Source organism: Cucumis melo, chromosome 1 (genome assembly GCF_025177605.1).
Source record: "Cucumis melo cultivar AY chromosome 1, USDA_Cmelo_AY_1.0, whole genome shotgun sequence".
Lineage (NCBI taxonomy): Eukaryota > Viridiplantae > Streptophyta > Magnoliopsida > Cucurbitales > Cucurbitaceae > Cucumis > Cucumis melo.
The window spans coordinates 2,283,659-2,308,258 of record NC_066857.1 but is presented as its reverse complement, the minus strand read 5'-3'; the positions used below and the strand labels follow the sequence as shown (position 1 = coordinate 2,308,258).

General features: G+C 30.3%; 3 protein-coding genes across 3 annotated transcripts; 2 read left to right on the top strand and 1 right to left on the bottom strand.

Annotated features, from left to right (window-relative positions):
• The first annotated feature begins 1,746 nt into the window (after positions 1-1,746).
• Positions 1,747-10,463, top strand: LOC103495689 (uncharacterized). Its single transcript, XM_051079690.1, has 10 exons — positions 1,747-2,014; positions 2,655-3,227; positions 3,491-3,844; positions 4,657-4,794; positions 4,937-5,083; positions 7,407-7,637; positions 8,367-8,972; positions 9,230-9,583; positions 9,735-9,894; positions 10,184-10,463. Exons 1-10 carry the CDS (start codon positions 1,835-1,837, stop codon positions 10,240-10,242), a joined length of 2,802 nt encoding a protein of 933 aa, XP_050935647.1. The 5' UTR covers positions 1,747-1,834; the 3' UTR covers positions 10,243-10,463.
• A 1,260-nt stretch (positions 10,464-11,723) lies between these two features.
• LOC103495687 (wax ester synthase/diacylglycerol acyltransferase 5-like) lies at positions 11,724-15,136 on the bottom strand. The gene is made up of 5 exons (XM_051079689.1): positions 14,951-15,136; positions 13,508-14,092; positions 12,875-13,198; positions 12,624-12,761; positions 11,724-11,816 (listed from the first exon to the last, which is right to left on the bottom strand). Exons 1-5 carry the CDS (start codon positions 15,134-15,136, stop codon positions 11,724-11,726), a joined length of 1,326 nt encoding a protein of 441 aa, XP_050935646.1.
• A 5,887-nt stretch (positions 15,137-21,023) lies between these two features.
• LOC103495688 (wax ester synthase/diacylglycerol acyltransferase 4-like) lies at positions 21,024-24,127 on the top strand. Its single transcript, XM_008457314.3, has 5 exons — positions 21,024-21,386; positions 21,977-22,534; positions 22,886-23,233; positions 23,656-23,793; positions 23,896-24,127. The coding sequence occupies exons 1-5, from the start codon at positions 21,207-21,209 to the stop codon at positions 24,040-24,042; spliced, it is 1,371 nt and encodes a 456-aa protein (XP_008455536.2). The 5' UTR covers positions 21,024-21,206; the 3' UTR covers positions 24,043-24,127.
• The last annotated feature ends 473 nt before the right edge of the window (positions 24,128-24,600 follow it).

Sequence of the window (24,600 nt, the reverse complement as noted above, 5' to 3'; positions counted from 1 at the left end):
CCTCTGAATTATCTATTATGTTAACTTACTCTCCCTATTTCTTTTTTAAGTATCAAAATGTGTTTATTTATTTACAACAAAGAAAACCAACAAAACATCATACTAGTCCAACCTTATCGACCTCGAGACAATTCGAGAGAGAGACAATCAAGAACCACATCAAAATGGTTTTTTTTTTTTTTTTTTTTTTTTTTTTTGTTTAAGGCAAGTTATCTTTTCTACTTTTTTTCTGATTTTTTACTTATTCGGAATTGTGTTTTTGTTTTCAAACATTAATTTGTATATGAAATTGTGTTTTAGATTGAATAGTCTTAATTTCAAACCTGTACATTTTGTTTCCACTTTATGAAACATGTTTGTAGTTCCTACTCGATTTTATTAAATGTTCGTAGTTATTATAGATAGGGTTATTAAAAACGTTATAGTTATTAAAAAAGAAAAGAAAAGAAAAGAAAAGAAAAGAAGACCCAATTAGGAAAGAAACCTTTCGAATATGAAGCTTGTGATTTTAGGTTTGAGTTCTTTACTATAAACTTTGGTGGGGGAAATTAATGTATTTCACTCTCTTTGATAAAGGTAGGTCATGAGATTAGGTGCACTATTTATTAACATGTCTATGAATTGCAAAGTTAAAGAGAAGAGAAAAGAGAGGGTAGGCAATGACAGATTTTGGAATTTTTGTTTGAGAATAATATAGTTTAAAACTTCGCAAGAATTTTAAAATAAGTTCAAAAAATTGAAATTACAAATTAGTTATTTATTTTTGGGCGGTAGCTAATTGGTTTTGAAATGAAACTTCTTGATACAATATCAAAGTCCATGAAGCTCGAGTAAGCATTTACAGAAGAAAATGTTAAAAGTATATAGCAATACTAACTAGAATGTTCTTAAAATATTAAAGGTGTCGATTAAATTTCTAAAATGATGTAAATTAATATTAAGGAAAAATTTAGAAATATCCTGGATTTTTAGGTTAAAGAATTCTAAAGAGTTCTTTTTTCTAGTGAAGGATGTAAATAAATATCTCAAAAGAACATACCTAAAATTATCCTAGATTTTATTTAAGTTAGGAAATTTTAGAGAGTTCCTTTTGAATAAGGATGAGACAAAAGATATCTAGAATAGGTAGAAATCTAGAAAAATACTTGGGCTCTAAGGATTTCAGGGTTGGCGAGAAACTTTGAGTGAAAGTGAGTGAGCATGCTCTCTCTCCAAAAGTGTCGGTGTTTTGTAAATTTTTGTAATAAAACTTTGGGGCATTTACAAAAATAGCGAAAAGAATTTATGATAATAGGACTTATGTCACTACATTTTTTAAATTACAAAAGTAGCAAATATAAAAACGGATCACCCTCTGATAGTTGTTCGATAGTCGTCTGATATTATTAATTATTTGTCATATTCGCAATATGAAAAGAAAAAAAATGTTATGAGTTGTTCTTTCTAAATTTTTTTGTCATCAGATGCAATTTCCTTAAAACTTTCTTTGTTCTAAGTAAGTGTCTTTTTTTTTTTGTGTCAATTTCTTCAACAGAAAACAAAAGATATCCCAAAAAATCGACCCATCACCTATGATACAATTGGCAACGACCGACACGATTGTACTGTGGCATAGAGAGAAGGGTAAGAATTGAATGTTGAGCCAACAAACCTTGTGTTAAAATTTATTGTAGTCATAAATAATAAGACCTAGCTAGCTAGTACGCTATAATATGTATGATCTGAACACAAACACACACATATACATTACCTTTTATATATATATATATATTATTGAAAGTTATGGTCGCTAAAATAAAGGGTTGATAATTATTGAAGAAGGGGGATTTGGGAAATGGAAGAAGAGGATGAGTTGCTAGAGCCAGTGAGCCCTACTGCTCAATGCTTCAATACATCTGCATTGTCTATTTCTGTTATTGCTGTTGTGGAATTTGAAATTCCCATTGATGAAGCCAAAATTATGTGTTATGCTAAGGATTTTATTCCTCTTAACCCCTTGTTTAGTTCTATTATGGTACTCTCTCAAACTCCACACTGTTTACTTCTCTTTTATGGAAGTTTGGTTTCAATTATACCCTCCTACATTGACTTTTTTTCCCTTTATCAAAACGTTGCTGTGGAAAGTTTTTGCTGTCAAATTTATGCAAAGTTTGTATATGCTTATGTGAAAAAATCTAAACACATAAATGTAGTAAGTTTGGGAGGTAGACTTAACGAAAAAAAAAATCATAAACAAAACAAGAGAGAGAAAATTGGGTGGGGGTGAGATGTGAAATTAGAACGAAGATGACAGTAAATATGGTTCATAGATGCACTCTTTTTCTTCTTTTAAATTTATGAGTTTAGATAATTTGTTCACACCAGGTAGCTACTAACTTTTAGCTTTGTGTTTTTAAACAAACTCCATATTCTAAGGGCTAAATTAAAACTTTTTAAAGGTCGTCAAGGTAACAATTGAAACCAACCCATATTGTTCATATAGGATTTATTTTTTTATTTTATAATTTGAGCCTTTTTTATAATCATATGTGTGTCACAATTAGAACCCAAAATAAAAATGATTCCTGACTAATTACTATATTTAAAAATATTTTCAACACTTTTGTTATTCAAGACAATTTCCTCAAGGGTTGATTTGATCTTTTGAAACACAGGTAAATGATATAAATGGAGAGAGGAAGTGGAAGAAAGTTGAAGTGAAAGTTGAAGAGCAAATTGTTGTAGCTACTCCACCTTCAAATTTGTCAATTGAGCTCAACAATGTATATTTCAATGAATATATAACCAAATTGAGTGTAAAAGAGTTTGCCCAAAACAAACCATTGTGGGAAATTCATATACTAAATTGTCCAACAAGTGATGCAGCTGCTAATTTAGTTCTCAAGTTTCATCATTCACTTGGAGATGGGTATTCTGTGATGGGTCTTCTTCTTTCAAGCATGAAAAGAGCAGATAATCCTTCTCTTCCTTTAACTTTTCCTTTTACTGGGAAAATAATTAATTCAAACAAATTCGGTCAAATTTCAAGTGGTGTTTCTCATTTTTTGTTGTCATCTATAAATACTGTGTTGGATTTTGGATTGAGCTTAATTAAAAGCAGTGTTCTTGAAGATGAGTTGACACCTATAAGATCAGGTGGTGATGGTGTGGAGTTTAAGCCAACTGAAATATGGACAATCACTTTCTCTCTTCATCATATCAAACAAATCAAATCCAAACTTAGAGTGGTAGGGTTTCTTTCATTTAATTCTTTACATTTTCTTTATTACTATTTACAGATGACACTATTCTCTTTCTCATTCGATACAAATTGACCTGATGTGATAGTTAGACTAATTATGTTGACTGGATTGACTTTAATGTGTTGATGTGTATTTTTAGACCAATTAGAAACTAAGTTTTATGGTTCATTATTGTAGTAGCATACTGATCAGAAGCTTTTCACCACACATGAGGACTGATAAGTTTTAGCGTTCATGTTTTTTTGCAGACGGTGAACGATGTGGTCGTAGGAATGTTATTTTTAGGAATTCGATTATACATGGAAGAGACTCGTCCGGAGTCGACCAAATCCAACTCAACAGCATTGGTTTTACTCAACACAAGGATGTTTAGAACTTACAAATGTATGGAAGATATGTTGAATCCCAATTCAAATACCCCATGGGGGAATCGGTTTGCGTTCTTGCATATTGACATTCCCAAACTCACTGATTTTAATCTTTCAAATCCACTCCAATTGGTCGAAGCCGCACAAAAATTGATCAAGAGGAAGAAAGACTCTTCTGCTGTTTTCCTTGTTGACAAGCTAATGCAGATGATACACAAGTTCAGGGGCTCAGAGGTATATCCAAACATTATATATATATAGTTTAGTCCTAAAAATCAAAACCTTCTTAAAAGAATATACTCGTTTACATATTTATCTAATTGATTCATATTTTCTAGAAAAATACCTAAGTACACCAAAACATATTCCCAACTATATTGACATCTCTACATTCAAGCTCTAACAGACATCTGTCTAAATATATATAAAAATTAGAATCACATTTGACAATGACAAATTCAAAGAGATACTATATTGAAGGAGCATGTTGAAAATCCAAAAACATTAAAAAAAAATCAAGAGAACTCGTAGTAATATTTATAAGTTTCACGTGGGGTATCCCCATTGTCCATTGGTCTTAATTAAAATAGCACTTATGGTATCTAATACCAAACATTGAAATAAAACTACAAATTTCAAAAGTAGGATTGCAGCATTTTGACTTTCTCCAAAATTACCAAAAAGAAAAAAAAGAATATAGTGACACTATGAAACCTAATTAAATTTATATCTAAACCACTAGAAATACACTCTATCATTAACTAGCTTAAGATTTTATATAGGTTCAATATAATTTTAGTTTAACATGATATCAAAGGTAGTCTATATATATATATATATATATATATATATATATATATATATATATATATATAATATCTTAGGTTTAAACTGATCTTGTACTGTTATTTTCTCTTTAATCAACCTCAAGAACCAAAATGTTGAGTCTTATGTTAGCTCGTACGAGAACATTAAACTTATGATAACCTTTCAACTAATTACAATCTTTTTACCATGCACACGTATGGATTTTTTTTAATTGATAGGTAGCTTCCAAATATGTGTACAAGACGATAAAGAACTCAAGCTTAAGCATATCAAATTTGATCGGGCCAAAGGAGAAGATGGCTTTGACTGGTCACCCGGCAAAAGGAATGTACTTTACCGTCGTTGGTATACCTCAGGTACCTATGCACATTACTACTACTACTACTAATAATAATCTATATATATATATATATATATATATAGAGAAACACGAATTGTTATTAATTGTTTTAGTAAAAAAACCATGCAGAATTAAAAATGATCATTTCTTATTTGCAGAGTTTGAAGATATCGGTTATAAGCTATATGGAAAATTTGAGAATTGCTTTTGGAGGTGAGAAAGAATTCATAGATCAAGAGAAACTCACATCTTGTATGAAAAAGGCTTTTGACTATATACACAAGGCTTCCATAGACGTTTCCATTTAGACATTATTTGGTTTATTATTTTTTATTTTGATTATGATTTTAAATAATACAAGTTGTGTTTTAATTTCACCCATAAAGTTTATATCAAATAAACCACGAAAGTGAATATAGTTCAGCTGACATTCCATGATATAATATATGTTAGCGTCAGAGAGTTATACGATTTAAATAATACTACTGAAAAAAGTTTCATCGAATTTAGAAAAAAATTTAAAAATATTATATTTTATCCTACTAAAAAAATTCAGAGAATCGTTGACAATTCTTTTCAAGAGTCGAGTCGTATTTGGTTTGTAAAGCAAAAATTACTTTAGAAAACAAAGAATTAATTAGTAGAAAACAAAAATGAATGCATCCTTTTCAATGGATTAAAAAATAAATTAAAATTTTCAATTCACAGAATTCAAAATTTGTGTTTAGGTGTGAATTTAAAAATGCAATAGCGTGCCTTATTGTTTTTTTTATATACATTTTTACTCTTAAAAACATTAAAAAAAAATGAATCAACCAAAGAGAATTTTAACCATTTCTATTTTCATGGTAGTGATGTGAAATTGATCATTTTAATTAACATATATATGATGAATAGCTTTGCCAGTTTATTGATATAATGTGTAGTTTGAGAATTTATTTTTAATGAGTATTGACACACTGTCGATGCACCGATGCTATACAAATGATGAAAATGGTATAAATAAGGAAAAAGAAAAGAAAAGAAAAGAAAAGAAAAAAATCACTGTTGGAATAATTCCAACGATGAAAATGTGTTTGATTAAAATGAACCATTTTTAAAAAATAACTTGAGAATATCTTTTCCGGAATCGAGATGTTTGAGAATTCCATATTTTAAAGATCAAAGAGATTTACATTTCTCAAAAAACAAACGAGTTACTTTTCTCATTGGCAATTGATTTTGATATGAAATCTGATACTATAATTATCAAATAATTAGAAAAAAATTATAGATCTAGCAAAGCTCACATCGTGCATGAACCAAGGCTTTTACAATACACGTCAAATATGTACACTAATTCTTTAGTTATGCAGTAGGGGTGTAAATGAGTTGGGTTGAGGGACATTTTCAACCCAACCCATATTTTCGGGTTTGTTGGGTTGACAACCCGAATAACCCATATTATATTTCCAACCCAACTCTCAAAATATGGGTTGGATTGGGTTGTCGGGCTGTATTATTTTTTTTTTTCATTATTAATGTTTACACAGTTTAAAATTGTCGTACGACGTCGATAAATACTCATATCCAAAATTTCAAACATCTATAAATTCAAAGTTTCAAACATTCATAAAAGTTCAACATTCCAAACATTATCCATAAATATTAAATAAATAATAAAATATCTATAATATAAATAAATAAATATATAAATTATATTCAGGTTGGGTTGGGTTGACCCGAATTTTTCAACCCCAACCCAACCCAAAAAAAACAAAATTTTCAACCCAATCAAACCCATATAATATGGTTTGGGTAGTCTAGGTTATCGAGTTATTCTTACACCCTATCATGCAGTTGCTAAATATTTTTAGTTTCTTAGTATAACAATTCCAGAAATTTTTGGCTCGTAGTCGAATGGCACAATTGAGCTGAACTTTGGTTATGGTATAGGTAGATTAAAGTTATTAATTGTTTGTTTGGATATATTAATTGTTCTAAATTTCTAATAAATCCAACCATGTGTAACCCTGAAGTTTGCGGTCTTTTGTTTGCAATTCATAATCATTATCCATTGCAATCGAATACGAGCCAACTACCCCAATAATTTTAGGAGACAGTCCATAATCTTTGGATTAACTTAGACCTCCTAGATATTCATTTCATTATTTTGTGTTTGTTCTTTCTCTTTTCTTAATTTCTATTTATTAAAAACAAAAACCATATATATGTTTGTTAACCAAAGATTTCAAGGTGGGTCTCTAAGAATAACTCTTTTGTCAAATATGTATAATTACGAGGTGTCTCACACACTCATTATCGAAGGGTTGAGCACTTTAAGGTTATTACGATAACGCGTCACATGTCGAGGCAGGAGTGGTTCATAATTTTGTCAAACTAACGGTCCAAGGGAAGTTAATGGGAGGTGGTTGTACGTACTCAGCCCATTGGTGGCAGAGAGAATTATATATATTGGTTTAGGGAATTTAATGTTGATCACCCAACAACCTTATGTTTGTAAAATTATTATTGTAGTCATAAATAATAAGAGTTAGTAGCTATAAAAATATAGATGACACAAGTGTATTTGTGTTGGGAGTTGCAAGACTAGCTAAAATTAGGGTTTGAGTTAATTTGTAATATAAGGGATCTTTTCTGTTCTACTTTTGGCATAATATGGAGTTTAAGAAAGAAGAAGAAGAAGAAGATGATGAGTTGTTAGAGCCAGTGAGCCCTACTGCTCAATGCTTCAACTCATCTTCATTGTCTATTTCTGTCATTGTTGTGTTGGAATTTGAAATTCCTATTGATGAAGCTAAAATTATGTGTTATGCTAAGGATCTCATTCCTCTCAACCCCTTGTTTAGTTCTATTATGGTACTTTCTCTCAAACTTCACTATCAATTAATTGCTTACTTCTATCTTGTTTACTTCTATATATTATGGTAATTTCCTCAAACTTCACTATTAAATTGCTTACTTCTATTATGGTAACATACGTTAGTTTTTTCTCAAATTTACTCTCTTTGTCGATCCTCATATGTTTCTTCTGTTTCTCGCTATCTCGACTAAATAGTTTTAATTATTAGATTAGATACCATAAGTTTATTCTCTCATATTTTTCACTATATATTATGTCCAAAATAAAGAAAGATGATATTCAAAAGATAAATATCTCTTTGGTCATGTTCAATCCTTTTTTTTTCAATGGATGTTAGAGAAAAACATAAGAGTAAAACTTGTCTAGATTTGCAAATAATATGTAGACAAGTTATTATGTACATGAACCAACTTATATGTAAATAATAATAAAATTATTTGTCTATCAATAGATAGAGTGATTGACATTAATAAACGTCTACTAATGCATACACTGTCTATCACTAATCGACAATGAAAATTTGTTATATATTTGTAAATATTTTCAATAATTTTGTCATTTGAAACAATTATCTAATATCAAACATACATAAGATCTAATATATATATTTAGTATTTTGTTATATACCGATAATATAATTCAATATTATCATAGCATATTTGAAGTGTAACATTAGTTACATTCCTAAGAGTTATGAACGTTCAAGTGAATATGATTACCAACAGGTGGAGGATAGAAACGGAGAGAGAAAATGGAAGAAAGTTGAAGTGAATCTTGAAGAACATATCTTAGTGCCAACTTTCCCCTCAAGTTTGTCAGTAGTTGATGATGATAACATCAATAATTATGATGCATATTTCAATAAATATATTACAAATTTGGGTGCCCAAGAGTTAGCCAAAAACAAACCCTTGTGGGAAATTCATATCATAAAGTATCCAACAAGTAATGCAGCTGCTAATTTAATTCTCAAGTTTCACCATTCACTTGGAGATGGCTATTCTATGATGGGCCTTCTTATTTCAAGCATGAAAAGGGCAGATAACCCTTCTCTTCCCTTAACTTTTCCTTCAAGGAAAATTAATTCAGATGATCATAATTATAATAAAAATTCAAGGCATCATGTTCTAAATTGTGTGCCTCAATTTTTGTTGTCATCTATGAATAGTGTTTTAGATTTTGGATGGAGCATTATCAAAAGCAGTGTTCTTGAAGATGATCTGACACCTATAAGATCTGGTGGTGATGGTGTGGAGTTTAGGCCAGTCGAAATATGTACAATCTCATTCTCTCTTCATCAAATCAAACAAATCAAATCCAAACTTAGAGTGGTATGGCTTAATTTTTTCATTTCTATGTCTATAAAATTAACTATTGTTTAAAACTTATTTTAGTAAACATAAGACACACTCTAGAGTAGTTAATCCAACGAAATGATGATGTGATAGTTTCATATGATTTTGCGTTCTCTATATTTGATTTTAGTGATTGCAAAAAAAACTTTTCACCGGTTATAGAACTTCAAGGATCAAATAGATACAGAATTCAAATCATTCTACAACTAACAAACGTGAATTCACGTTCGTAGACAATCAATGATGTAATCTCAGGAATAGTATTTATGGGAATTCGATTATACATGCATGAGACTTGTCCCGACTCAACCCAATCCAACGTAACAACAATTGTTTTACTCAACACAAGGATGTTTGGAGATTACAAGTCCATAGAAGATATGTTAAAACCCAATTCAAATGCCCCATGGGGGAATCGCATTGCCCTGCTGCTTATTGACATTCCCAAACTCACTGATTACGAGCTTTCAAACCCAATCCAATTCATCAAAGCCGCACAAAAATTGATCAAGAGGAAGAGATATTCTTATGCTATTTTTCTCCTTGACAAGCTCATGGAGATGGTGCAAAAACTTAAAGGCCCAGAGGTATGTACGTAAACCTAATTTCTTTTGTGATCATATATCTACTTTTGACCGAATCGTATCGACTAAATATTGCGCAACCCTTCAAGCTTTGTGTGGTCAAGTATATTTAGTTTATAAAATGTTTATAATGCACGTACGAAAATTTCCATAGGCAGCAGCCAAATGTGTGTACAAGATGGCCAGAAATTCAAGCTTAAGCATATCAAATATGATCGGACCAAAGGAGAAGATGGCTCTGCTTGGCCACCCGGCAAAAGGAATCTACTTCACCATTTTTGGTATACCTCGGGACGTTGACATAGACATGAACGGTAAAATTTTGCTATATTTAAATTTTTTAAAAAAATTACAAATTTGTTTAGTAGTTAATCCGAACAAACCCTAAATATTTGTTATTATTTAAATCGAAGAAATACGGTAGCATTGATTAAGTACATAGATGCAAAGAACTTTAAATGATTTTTTTTTATATAAATATATGAGTGGTAGAATTGAATTTGTGACTTCTAGATTAATAATGCAACACTTCACCATCTGTGCTGTGCTATTCTTAGATGTTGACGAGAGAATTATAATAATTTAGTTGTTTGTTATTTGTAGAGTTTGATGATAACAGTGGTAAGTTACATGGAAGATTTGAGGATTGCTTTTGGGAGTGAGAAAGAATTTATAGATCAAGAGAAACTCACATCTTGTATGAAAAAAGCTTTCGAGCATATGTATAAGGCAGCTTCCGTTGATGTTTCCATTTAAAAATTGTATTTCAATCCAACATTGAGGGAATCGTTATGAATACAGTACAAAAAAGCAAAACTATTTACAAAATTATAGCAAAAAAATTTAAATAAACTAAAGAGAGTTCGATGAGTTATTATTATTATTATTATTTAACTTCCAATGGCAACATTTTAAAACCAATATAAAAGACCAATGCTAAGTAGTAATTTTTTTTTTCTTTCCAAGAGCTGCATTTTTTAAACAAAATTTGGAGATTATGGTTTAGAAATTTGGGGCTATCCCTCCAACAATCTTGGACATGTTTATCCAAAAATTAAAATGAGAATAGTCCTCTTGACCATACCCATGGTATAATGGACAGCCACAAAGTACTTCTTATATGCAGCCACAAGAAAAACATTAAATGGACATCTCTAAGTTCACACTTCACACCAATTAAGTTTTATATCTATTTGGTTAAAAAAACAATTGAACTTAAATATTCGGTTTTAAATTTTTTATTTTTGCAATTTATAAAATATAGTGACATGAGCTCTATTATCATAAATTTTTATGCTACTTTTACAAACGCCCATTTGAAAAATGTTAAACATGTAGTTTTACTGATTATCCAATACCAAATGATGACAATGTATACTTTAAAACTCAACTTATTCGAATAATTATGTCATGGACATTGATTTGCAAGGTTTCAAATATCGAGATGTTGATAGAAATATTAAGATCTCGATCTTTAGTAATGTAGATGAAAATATTGACGAAATGAATAATTTTTTTTTTGAAAATTATTGAAAAATGTTAAATCTTAGAATTCAATCTTTTTATCTTTATCTTTATCTTTTGTGTGTGTGTGGCTGTTAGCATGCAATGCCTTGAATATTAAATTAGTTCCTAGTAGGTTGGGTTGGTTCTACCTATTTATGAAAATCAAATTAATTGAAATTTCCAATACTACATTTTTTTTTTTTTTTGATACCACATTATTGTGTACATCAACTCAATATCAAAGGTTTTTTTAAGAATGTAGTGTATATATTTGTGTGATCACTTTCCATAAGGTTAGTTGGACATTTTCAAAGAGTTCGTGGTATACTTGACTAGACCTTTTTTAGCCTAGAGATCTTGTTCAACAATTCAACTAGCTCTAATAATTTCGTTTTTGTTCGATTATTTTTCAGTATAAAACATTATTTGGTATTAATAGTCAATATGAAGATAGTTCATACATTCAACGCACGACTTACCCCTGTTGAACGGTTAACTAATGCATTAAAACTAAAATTTTCTTTTTGTGGTCTTCAAAGACAATAAGGAGCTTTTAGGTCTCATAGGACCAATTATTTTTATTTTTTGAAATTAAAGCTTTTGTTTAATCGAAGTCTGTATCCTTTGGAAAGCATCTTCAATGCATACTTTCAATTTCTGTTGAGCACTTCTCACCTCCAAACACAATCCTCAGGTCTCCCATGTAACTCACAATTGTTATCATTAGACTCTGCAATCAAAGACTAACAAAAAATGTTAATTATATATACTAATTATATATATAAATCATATATTATAGACTTTCAAGCCTAAGATTTAGGTTGTCTACGTAACTTTTAGGATTCGTTTAGGATAAGAAGTAAAGTTGTGAAGTTTTGGAATTTGTATACATCTCAAGCTCATATAGCCAGAAAGACGTATGTTTTTTGATTTTTAGGCACACAATTTCTTGACCCAAATAAAGAGTGAATTCACAACTCCATTAATTCTCCGACTCCTCTACTCTCCTTTTTATCTTTTTAACGTGAAATTATTCACAATTCTCTTTGACTATGGTATTCTTTTTGGGTTGACCTTCTATGGTTTATATCTCATTTTTTAGACCAAATACTTGTTTATACTTCAACAGTTCTGATATCATATGATATTTATACGAGGTTTTATCTCAAGATTAATTAATAATGAAATGAACGATTCATCTATTTTATGAAAATTTATGAGATTCGTTACGGATTGTCTATAAAAAAAATCAAAGAGCCTTTACCATTTTTATAATAGAGATTATAGGTCACTCATCTCATATGGTGTCAAACCAATGAAGCTCAAACAAACCGAGATGTGGTATCTATTTTAGTATCCAGTCTAAGAACGGAGAATTAAAAAATAAATGAGAAATGAGCTACCTAACGACTCATTGCCAATTGATTTCAAGATAGAAGTTGATCCTATCTAACAATGACTTCCGATCATCTTTTCAAATATTGAATCCTCAAGATGTGGTTCAAGATAGTGACTTTTAAGATTCACCATTTCATACCTGAGGCATCCCAGGAACCGTAAAGTATAAGCCTTTAACTGGACGATTGACCAAAGCCATTTTCTCCACAGGTCCAATCAAATTTGATATCATAATGCTTGAATTTTTTAGCTTCCTTTTGAACAACTTTGCTCCAATCTAACACAAACAAATCCATAGTCATATACGATCATGATATAAGAAAAAGTAACTAATTGGCTAAAGTACAGTTTTCACCTCAGGGCCAGTGATTTCTTCAGAATTTCAAAAACTTTAGCAGCTAAAAAGACAGAGAGAGGGCTTCTTTGCAACGTGATCTTTTCTTTGACCTTCTCCACAAATTCCAAAGGGGTTGATGAAACAACAGGAGAATCGATTAGCTTTGGTATTGGAACTGGCAAAAAAGCAATTTTATTTCCCCATGGTGCGTCACTGTCTTTCTTGACCATTACTTTAACTGATTTATAAGCTTTGGCCTTTCTTGTATTCAGTAGAATCAATGCACTTGAATTTGCTTCACTTGATTCGGGGTTATGTTCTTGCATGTACAATCGAACTCCCAAGAATATGATTCCAGTGAGTACATCATTAACGCTCTGTTTAATATAAGAAATTCAAAATCACACCACGAGACTGTTATTAGAATATCGATGTCAATAGAAATATAGTATTCATTTTGAAAGGTATAAACAAAGCTTTTTATGTAATAAAAAATTTGAAATTGTTTCTACATATGATATCTTTAAAATCAATCGTTATATCTCTCGATGTATTGATCACCTCAAATCGTCAAGTCTCAATTAATATAAAAATATATTTTTTAATTTATAAATTTTGGTGGGTTGCTAATAGAGTAGAAAATATATGATGAATTAATTTACAAAGAAAAGATAAAAGAAGTATACCGCATTAAGCTTATTCTTGATTTGTTTGATTTGATCAAGAGAAAAGGTCATGGTTGATATGGCAATTGGCTTAACAAGCTGCATGGAATCTTCTTGTGGTTTGATGGGCGTTGGATCATCTTCAACGAAAGTGTTCTTCATGATACTCCATCCAAAGTTCAATACGAAGTTGGAAACAGAAGAGGAAAACCGAGCTGGGAAATGTCTAAGACGACAAAAATCGAGTTTGTTTTTGGGTTGTTTTGATCGTTGCCGAGACGGAAAAGTGAGAGGAAGAGAAGGATCGTCGGCTCTCTTAAGGCAACTTAAAAGAGTGTTCATAAGACAAAATCCATCGGCTATCGAGTGATGAACCTTGAAAATTACGCTACAGGTTGCATGGGTTGTAGGGTAATTGAAAACATGAATTTCCCACAAAGGAATGGCTTGTGAAAAAGGTTTCGTGGCTGTTTTTGTTGCATATTCATCAAAGTAAGCATCATATTCATACGATGAGAGTTCCGTTGGGAAATTTGGTATGTAAATATGGTCTTTTAGGCTAACCTTAGTTGTCTTCCATTTTCGCTCTTCAGTCTTTTCTTTCACCTGCATGCCAATTACCAAAATCTCATTTATCAAATTTAAGTTGATAGGTTTTATTCATAGTAATAAGTAAATTGAATCCTCTTTTTTTTTTTTTCTTTTCTTTTTCTTTCATATTATGAAACCCTATGCTCTCTTAAACTTCTTTTTAGTGTAAAACAATGTGTAAGACAAGGATTTAAGCATCCACGTTCCAAAAAAAAGAAGAGATATATAATAGCAGAACATAATTATTCTCTTGTGTCTATGTTCTTAGAAATTAGTACACAAAATAATCTACAACACTGTTGCATGTTTAGATTGTTGGTGTGCGTGCTCGAGCCCCATCCAAGTCTTGGTTCGAGTCTCCATCAATTTTAAATCTCGTTTGATAATTATAGTGGTATTAATTCTCATAATTATTATTTATCGTTGTTTTATATATATATATATATTTTCTCTAAAAAAACATTTAAAATCTCATAGCTAGCCAAATTTCTAAAACAATAAAAAAGAACCATAGTTTTCAAAACATGACTAAACAGAAGAATAATTGACCTAGAAAATTTTAGGAAACTCAAAAGTAGAACCATGTTTAAAAGCTTTAGGATTAAAAATAAAATAGTTATTTAACACTACTAATTTTTAAGAAATTATTTTAAAAAAGTTTTGGTTTCGTTATTTCTCTTTTTGATTTAAAATTAGCGAACAAAGTTCAACAAACTATCACTAAACCATCGTCATTAATAATATACTATATTAAATTATCATTCAACTCAAAAACTTAACCATGCTAGATGTGTCGTTTGAGTACTAAAATGTAACATGCAATTTTACACCTATATTTCTAGCTCAAAGAGAGAGAAGTTTTGAAGAAAGAACCATGATTGAAGAGAAACGTGGGTTGGCAGGGATGAGAACATCAGTGACAATGGAGGATATGTCTTCCCATGAAGAAATTGGAGTTTCAATCTCAATCACACCCAAAACAGATACACACATTTCACTAGTGTTGAAGTATTGGCTCAAAGGGCTCATGGGAGCTGTTGAATCTTCATAAATCTCCATTATTATTATGAGTACAAATTATAATTCTTTCAATAATGCCTGCAAAAATATTCAAAAGCTACGTCAGTTACCTATTTTTAGGAGTGTTTTCAAAGGGAAAAAAAAGGAACCATTTATTCAAAAAAATGAAATAATTAAAACTTTAAATCATCAAATGAACTCATAAGCTACTTTTTCCCTCTAAAATTAGAGTATCTGTTAGTGTTTTGGTTAAAGAAGGAAAGAAAGTGATATACCGATATGATCCCAATAAGGTTGGATGATTTTGGAATAAGAAAGGGGAAGATTTTGCCATATTTATAGAGGAAATTAAGTTGGATTGAAAATATGGATGGAAGAAATCAAATGTAGTTTGTAATTTAAGTTTAATTTGGCAATTGCGCCACGAGGGTCGTCACCTTCAAAAAAAATAAAACCCTCCAAGGTTTAACATGTTTTTCATGGAGACACTGTTTCTTTGTTACTGTTTCTTTCCCTATCGCACTCTTTCTTTGTTATTATTTGTGTTTTGTACATTATGTGGTATCAAATTTAATTATATGCCTACAAAGTCTTGGTTACAGTTGGGTTGTACCCATCTCTTTTGTACATCTCCATTGACAATATTCTATAGAAATGTGTCATGTAACTCTCTTTTTTTTATGATTTATTTTGTTTTCTCTTTGTTTATAAAGAAAAAAGAGAGCATGAGATTAGATATAGTTTAGATTGCACTTAGTTTTTGATCTTTTCCATGTCTCTCTTACTAACTAATTTAATACATGTACATTGGGAGCCCTATGCTGAGTTGCTTTGAGTGTTTTGTGTTAATAATAATAAGACTTTTCAGCTATAGAAATTCCATTTCAAATATATCTCTACAACTCTATGAAAAGTGTTTATTTTAGCTCTTGAAATTTGATTTTTTTTTTCAAAAATAGTTTTAGATGGCTTCAACGTTAAATTCATGTATGAAAAACTTGTATACATAGGAATTTGTATGCCTTAAAGTCTCACAATTAATATTATATTTACAGTATAATATTATATTATATTATTCAAAACTAATCTCGAACGATATACGAAGGCGACGTATGAGAGAAACTTCTTTGCAAAATAATCAATAACTAAGGTTTAGGGACATATGAGAGTGATAGTATCATATACAATGAGCTAGTTTGTATAAGTTTGGACCTTGAAACTCAACCCCTCCTTGTAAATTTGATAATTGAGAAGATTAATATTTAAACAAGATGATCATATGCGACGACTCAAAATTTAATTTTGAGTCCATTTTGAACTCCTACCTATAAGATCCCATCCTATTTGGATTAATGGAAGTGGTTCTTGTAGCCGATTCATTGAGCCCTACAATTTTGAAGACCAAATAAGGAACCGAGAACTTATAATCTCATATGATGAAATTCACTACTTCTCACTGCTAGAGGGTAAATGTAGATGAATCGGTTACACCACCTTAGGTGCTAATTTCAAGACTTTGAATAATATAATGGGGCGCCACATTCTCTTGCTTCAGTTGTTGGATTATAAAAAAAGTCATTCATCGGAAGATTGATAGTACTTAAGGTGAAATAGGTACTTTTAGGGGATAAAACAGACATTTGATATGGAACTGTAATTATTAATAACTCGTAAAGAATCGACTTGCACAATGTGACTTACAGACTACACAAAGCATACGTATAACTCTATGTCAATAGTGGAATGACAATTATAGCTTATATTATCGACTCCAAAATTTGAGATTAACTTGAGCGTAAAAGTTTGTGTATGTACCTTGACAATACACCAGTGCTCCATTTCTTTTGTTTCTCACAAGACGCTTAAACATTTTTTTTCTTAGAGTACAAATTAAGGATTGATCCATTTCTTGGTATGAACACAAACCATTATTTAAAGGGAAACCATTTTAAGTGACACAACTTCTAAAAATATTTACATTATATAGCAACCACTTATCTATATGCGATAAATCACTATAGATCAAAGATAGATTATTATATGTGATTATCATGACATAATTGGTAGACACATATAGTACTCTATATTAGTCTATCACGATCCATCGTAGATAGATAGACAGTAATATTTATAAATATTTTGGTTTATTTTGATATACATTTAAAAATAGTTCTAGAAAGAAAATTCAAACTAAATTCTACCATCTCCAAATGTGTTTTCACATCAATGGCTATTAATTGATTTTTCATGTCAATGGTTTAAACAATTTGTGGCCATTCATTTTTCGTGGTGTTCTCAAAAGATTCTCGATGAAAAACAATATCTTTGGAATTCGTTAATGAAGTATTTAAAACATCAAATTTATATGTGGCTTTCGTCCACCATTGTTATTGAACTTTCAACAACCTAACCTTCATATAAATGAACATGTGGTCGGGAGACTCGATTGGGACTCATACGAGGTGGGTGGCGGTCACACTATCGTGTGTGTACGCTAATTATATACATATGTTGTGTTCTTAAATTTAAAATAAATTTAAGTATATCAAAATAAACCAAAATATTTATAAATATATCAAATTTTTAGAATTTATCGGCGGTAGATAATAATAGACTTCTATTGATGTTACCCACAGACACCGATAATTATCTATCCATATTTATTATTAATAGACTCTGAAATCTTGCTACAGCTTTGTAAATATTTTAACATATTTATTATTTGAAATAATTTCAAGATTTTCAAAATTATATTAATTAAATCTCTATTGTTTGATTAAATCTTATAAATAGTCTATGCATGATTGGATAAATTTTCATATATAGTCTCTATGCTGTAGAGATTATTTACGAGTGTTTTATCAAACTCTAAGAACCAAATTCTAATTATGAATTAGAGAAACTAAATTATAATAACTTTATTTGAAAACCATATAGACTAAATTTATAATTTAATTTTATATTAATTTTCTAAACAATATTTTGTCAGATTCTAGCTAGAATTTTATGCCAAGGGTAACAAATTTATAGAAGGTTAGAAGTTTAATCTATTAACGTGTTTATCCATAGTTCTAAACTTTAAAATATCAATTGTCCATCTAATATGTCTCTTACAATGATGTTAAAAATTAAATGGATCATTTAACTTGTTAATAGATATGATTGAACCGACAAAAAGATGCATTATTAAGAAGTTACGTCAGGAATCAAGAGACCTCACACCCTCTTTAAAATAGATTATATCATTAGCTACTCTTCTCGTTAAAAACTCTTTTCTGTCTCTGCATATCATTAGCCCTGGCTTCTGCTGTTTTCATTGAGTTCTCGTCCTCTAGATTCCTTCCACGTATTTTGTATTCAACAACGACGATGTTCTCTTCTCTGTATTTTCTCTTGGAGGAAGACTGATCACAACCATAACGAGAGTGTATACGAATAAAAAAAAATCAAGAAGAAAGACAGAAAATGGGAAAGCTATGTGCATGTACGTAGTGCTTTCACTGATATGCAAAGGAAAATAATAACTGCATTGCACATTGTTGTGGGTAAGAAATAACCAACAAGGAGAGATAAAATAACAATCAAAATACACTACAGAAGGGATAAAGTATCGAAAACAACCGCACAAGTGAAACTAACAGCGAAGAAGGATGGTAGACTTTGCATTTTAATTAAAAAAAAAAAAAAACTCTACTGCGATCAACCTTTGTTATTTTTACAGATATTTTATCCATCGTCACTCTTCGTTTTCTTCTTGCAGTGAAGCCACCAAATTAACCCATTAGAAAAGATTGGTGGTACAACTTGATTGATTAATTAGAGAAAGGAAATGGGCTTCAAATAAAGTTTGGCCTCAACACACAATTCCAAAGAAAAGAATTTTCATCAACAACACATGTGGCTTCTGATCAATGGGTTGATTTTAGTTGGAGTTTTGTGTTTAATATATTTTCTAACCCTAATTTATTCTACTAACCCTACCATGATATAGTCTCTCCCAAGTTAGAATGTCCATAATTAATCATGGATTAATTGCACTAATTCAATTACCTCACTAAAGTTAAATGAAAGGGTCTTATTTAGGTACAATGATATTCAAACCTCTTCACTTCTATGTCAAAATAAATAAACATATTTAAACATAGTTAAAGATTAGGGTTTGTGATATCAATCCTCTGTCCCTCCATGATCACTTCTACTATTCTGATGTAATAGTCTTTAAAGAAATGTCACATAATATAATTTTGGGTATTATATTTTAAAGTTTGTTCGATTTTACTTTTAGCTTGTACTTCAATTATCCAACTTTAATCCATGTATTTTTAATAAATCTTAAGTTTAGTCCCTCGAAATTAACTTTTACCAAAATTTGTAGAATTATTATTATTATTTTCATGCAAGAAAATACAGTATATGTGATTACGTTGGAAATTTATTTTAAATGACAAAACTTCTAAAATATTTACAAATTTAGTAAAATATCATAATCTATATGTTACAAACCACATCAGACTAAGATAAACTATTTTATCTGTCTAATCACAACCCATCATAGATAAACTAAGATATTTTGTTATATATATTTTTTTTGTTCATTTTGCTATATTTGAAAATAGTTTGATTATGCTTTCTAATAGAAAATACATGCTTTTAAATAATTACGTCAAAAAGTTTAAGTATTGAAATTATAGAGAATAATTAAAATAAGATAACTAGATAGACAATTTCAAAAATAGCAAAATATTAAAATTATTTATCAAATGTTTCATACACCATTAATTTTAAGTTTTATTTGCTATATTTTATATCTTTCTTCAATTCATGACTTATATTTCAACTAAAATGAAATAGTAAGTAATTAAAATATACATTTTAATCCAATTAGTTTACATTTTAAAAGGAAAATCGCGAATGAATTTGAAAAAATCAAAGGAGATCAGTTTCTTTATTTAATGAAATTGGTCGAAACTCGTGCTAATAGTGAAAGGTGAGTGACAAGTGTTGCATTTTAGATCCACTCCACGAGACTCCTAAACCAACTCCATGCATATTATTATTTCAAAACCAAAACCAATTCTTTTTCTCATCAATATAATATATATATTTATGGTTTAAGTTGCTTCGTGTTATTTATAATAATAATTTTCTAAAAACGTTAACTACATATAAAACTCAAATTACATGGAAAATTTTATAATTAGCATAGGATAATAGCCAATATAGTTGATATGGTATATAATTATTAAATATATATATATATTGATCATATATTTTAAATTTGATGTTTTCATAAAATTATATCTTTAATCTTCATATATATATATATGTATACAAATATATATGGATTGACGAATGCATCACATCATGGTCATGAGAAATTTATCATGGCCTCATTTGATTCATTATCTTACAAATTTGGACAAGTGTACCATTTTTTCAACACAATCCAAAATTTAAAACACTAAAAAATATATAGATAATAGTGATTAAAAGTCTGTTAAAAAAAACTTTTGTATTTTAGTTCAACTTTTAAATCTCTAATTTTAGTTTGAATGCCACCTACTTACATTAAATCTTTAAGATAGATGATGTTGTTTATTATTGTTGATTTTTTTTTTATATAAAAATAGTCATTTTTGACTCTTTATATGAAATAACTAAGTTTTTAAACATCACTAATGAAATAAATTATCTTTTTTCGTGTTTAAGTAATATTTTTAGGTCAAGAAACTAATATATGAAGTTAATAAATAAAAAAAAAAGGTGTAAAAAGAGCATTATAGAAAATCATAACATAAAAGATTTACATGATTCGCTAAGAGTAGAAATTGTGTTAGGTTGATAAGCAAAGAAAAAGTAATCTATTATTAAATAAAATAGTTTAATTAAACTACAAATAAAAGACGATTATCAAACGTGACTCCATACTTGATACTTCAAATCGCGGGTTATCAAATTGAAAGCATGGATTTCTAACCTAAACCCTAACCTAATTTGTTTCTTCCTCACCTCTCATTCACTTTATAAATGAGAAACCTTTTTTTGAGAGCTTACCTGCATTGTTCAATTTTGAGCTTTTAGTTTGGAAACGTTAGCTTCCATTTCTTCCATGGATTCTTCTCTCTTACAACAACCACTAAGTCCTATTGCTGAATACTTAAGCTCCCCCATGCTCTCTCTTTCGGTTCTAGCTATCTTGGAATTCCAAGTCCCAATTCACACCTTGGATCTTGCTTCCAATCTTCGGAACCTCTTCCTCCCCATCAACCCTCGGTTTTCCTCCATATTGGTAATATGAAGAAAAGATTGTACCTATCAACTTAAACTTTTAAGTTTCGTTTGCATATAGTAGTTTAATATTATATTGTACCATAGCAAGAGACAAAACTTGTATTGAAAATCATTGTAGCATCAATTTTCTTTTGTCTCTATCAACATGAGCTTAGTAGTGGTTTAATTTATTTGTGTTCGAAACAAGATGTCATGTATTCAAACTCATATAATGGCATTTTTTCGGAATTAGTGTTGTTGAATCTTATGTTGATGAAAACATATATGTTAACTTGAAGTTGATCATAAGAATTTAAAATTGTATGTTAAAGGCAAGATATCTTGTATTCAAATTCTTCTTTTTGCAAAATTGTGTATAATCCATGTCGTTTCATTTTAGATTTTGTTTTTTTTTCGATTAATATTAATATTGATAGTCATTTGAACATATCGAAATATTGTGTAAAATAATATATTTAGCTTAATAGCTAGACATACGTCATTGGAGCATATAAACCATTCATATATGTATTTAAAATTCTCATCAAATGTAAAATTTCTATAGTCACAGCTTAATATCTTCCCTTCTCAACTTGTATCGAATGACAGGTTACAAATGAGCAAGGAGAGAAGAAGTGGAAAAGGGTAAACGTAGAAGTGGAAGAGCATGTGAAAGATCCAATCTTTCCACCTGGTTTAACTATAGAATCATACAAAGCTCATTTTGATGAGTACTTAACGAAGATATCCATGGAAGAATTTCGACCCGACAAACCACTATGGGAAACTCATTTGTTCAAGTATCCAACATCCCCAACCGTCGCCGGAACCATGATTCTAAAGCTCCACCACTCCCTCGGCGATGGCTATTCTCTCATGGGTGTCGTTCTTTCTTGTCTCCACACAGCCTCAGACCCTAATGTTCCTCTCACTTTTCCTTCCCGACGTCAACGACGATTCAACAACGGTGTTGTGAAGTCTTTGACTGGAATTGTGTCCGCCGTTTGTAGAACGGCGTCGGATTTGGGGTGGAGCGTTTTTAAAGGAATAGATGAGAAAACTCCTATAAGGTCAGGACGTGAAGGGCTACAGTTCATGCCGATGAATACTTTTACCGTGTCGTTTTCGCTCAATGACATAAAGAAAATCAAGACGAAGCTCCAAGTGGTGAGTTTTGTAATGAAAAACACATACATATTGAAGCTGCGAAAAAAAAAATCATGTGTCTCCATGTCTGCAGCATACACAAACCTCAACTGAATGTCGAGAAAATTCATAAAATGATATCATCATGAATTAATTGAATTCATCCTTCTCAGTCACGTATTAAACTCATAACCCTTTTAACCACTAGGGTTAACAATTTATTTTAGTCTCTCGGTTTTTGTAATACCCAATTTAGTCATTAACTCAATTTTTTAAGAAAAAAAAAGTTCCATTGTTTGGTCATTACCATTACTATGCATTTTAACTAATGAGTGTTTTAATTTTTTTTTTTTTCTTCACTGAAAAATGCAGACAGTAAATGATGTGATAACAGGGATAATCTTCATGGGACTAAGGTTGTATATGGAAGAAATAGAGAAAAATTCCGGTGAAGTCGCAGCAACGGCATTGACAATAGTGAACACGAGAGTAATTGGAAACTATCGGTCGGCGACAGAGATGGCAAAACCAGAGAGCAAAGGACTATGGGGAAACCAATTATCTTACTTGGAAATTATGATCCCAAAAATGACCAACGTCACTAACCCACTAGAGTTTGTCATGGCTGCTCATCGCTCCATCAACAACAAACGAACCTCCTTCACTATTCATGTTGTGGCTCACCTTTTGAATCTCTTGAGAAAACTTCGAGGTCATCAGGTAAAATAATTATTACTATATAATATATAATATTACTTTAACCATTGTTTTCGATTTGACCTATCCCATTCGATTTAGTTTACTGTGGTTCAAAAGCTCGAACATCGTCATTAGCTTTGTTTAACAACAAAAAAAAACTTGGATGCATCCTGTAATTCTATTATATAACTGCTAAAAAAATATGTAGGTGAGTCCATGTTTTTAACACGATATTAGAGGATAAAAGGGTATGTAGAGATTCAAATTTGAAACTAAGTAAAGTTCAATAATTAAGACTGAATGAAAACTTTTAAAATAGTAATTAAATAGATCAAATGTGATTGAACAATATAGTTTCTTAATTTTTTTAAATGATTTAATGTAGTTTGTAGTTAATTTAGATAATTTATGTAACCCGACACTGTATATATATAATTTGGCAGGAAGTAGCAAAGTTCCTCCACAATTTGTTGAAGAACACCACCACAGTAATCTCAAATGTGATTGGTCCACTTCAGCAAATGGCTTTAGATAATCATCCCATTAGCGGCTTATACTTCACCATTGTGGGCACACCTCAGGTTTTTATTTCATTGTTTATTTTGGGTATTTTTTTGTATATAATATATTTTTAATCTCAACTCATATATATGTGTGTGTGTGTGTGTGTGTTTCTTTTGCAGAGTGTTACGGTAACGATGTTGAGTTATATGGGGAAACTGAGAGTTTCATTCAGAACAGAAAAGGATTTCATTGATGCCCACAAGTTAAATTGTTGTATGGAAGATGCATTTGAGAAGATATTTGAAGCAGCAAATGATATTCCTTGACCCTAAACTATATATATTCGTATATGCTAATTTAATTTGTTAACTGTTTCTTCTTTATGTCATGTAATGATAAGCTACAGAAGAATATGGATCCCTTGGCTCACCCACCAATACCTTTACTACGTACGCCTCATCTAAGACATAGATATATGATTTAAAACAAAGGTGGGTTCTAACAAAACAATTGTGATAAAATAAAATTAATGAACCTGGAAATCGATCGAAAATCCATATAAATTAGCTATATGGTTCGGGTGACTTATTCTTCATAGGCTTCCTTTTTGTTCATCGACACTACTTTCCCGTTAAGTGCACCCTACAAGCTACTCATTGTTTTACTGAAAATCATATTCCTCCAGTCGTAGCTAGCTACTAAAGTCCACCAAGTCATCTATGAGTCTTAACATGGTCCAGCCCATTTGTTTTTGCTTTTTCCTTTCCAACATTACCAACTCAATGAAATAGAATATATAAGATTATCTTCACCGCATTCTCATCACTCTGAAACTCAAGGTCTGGAAAATCTTTGTCCAACTGTTGGATCTAGCCAACACCAAA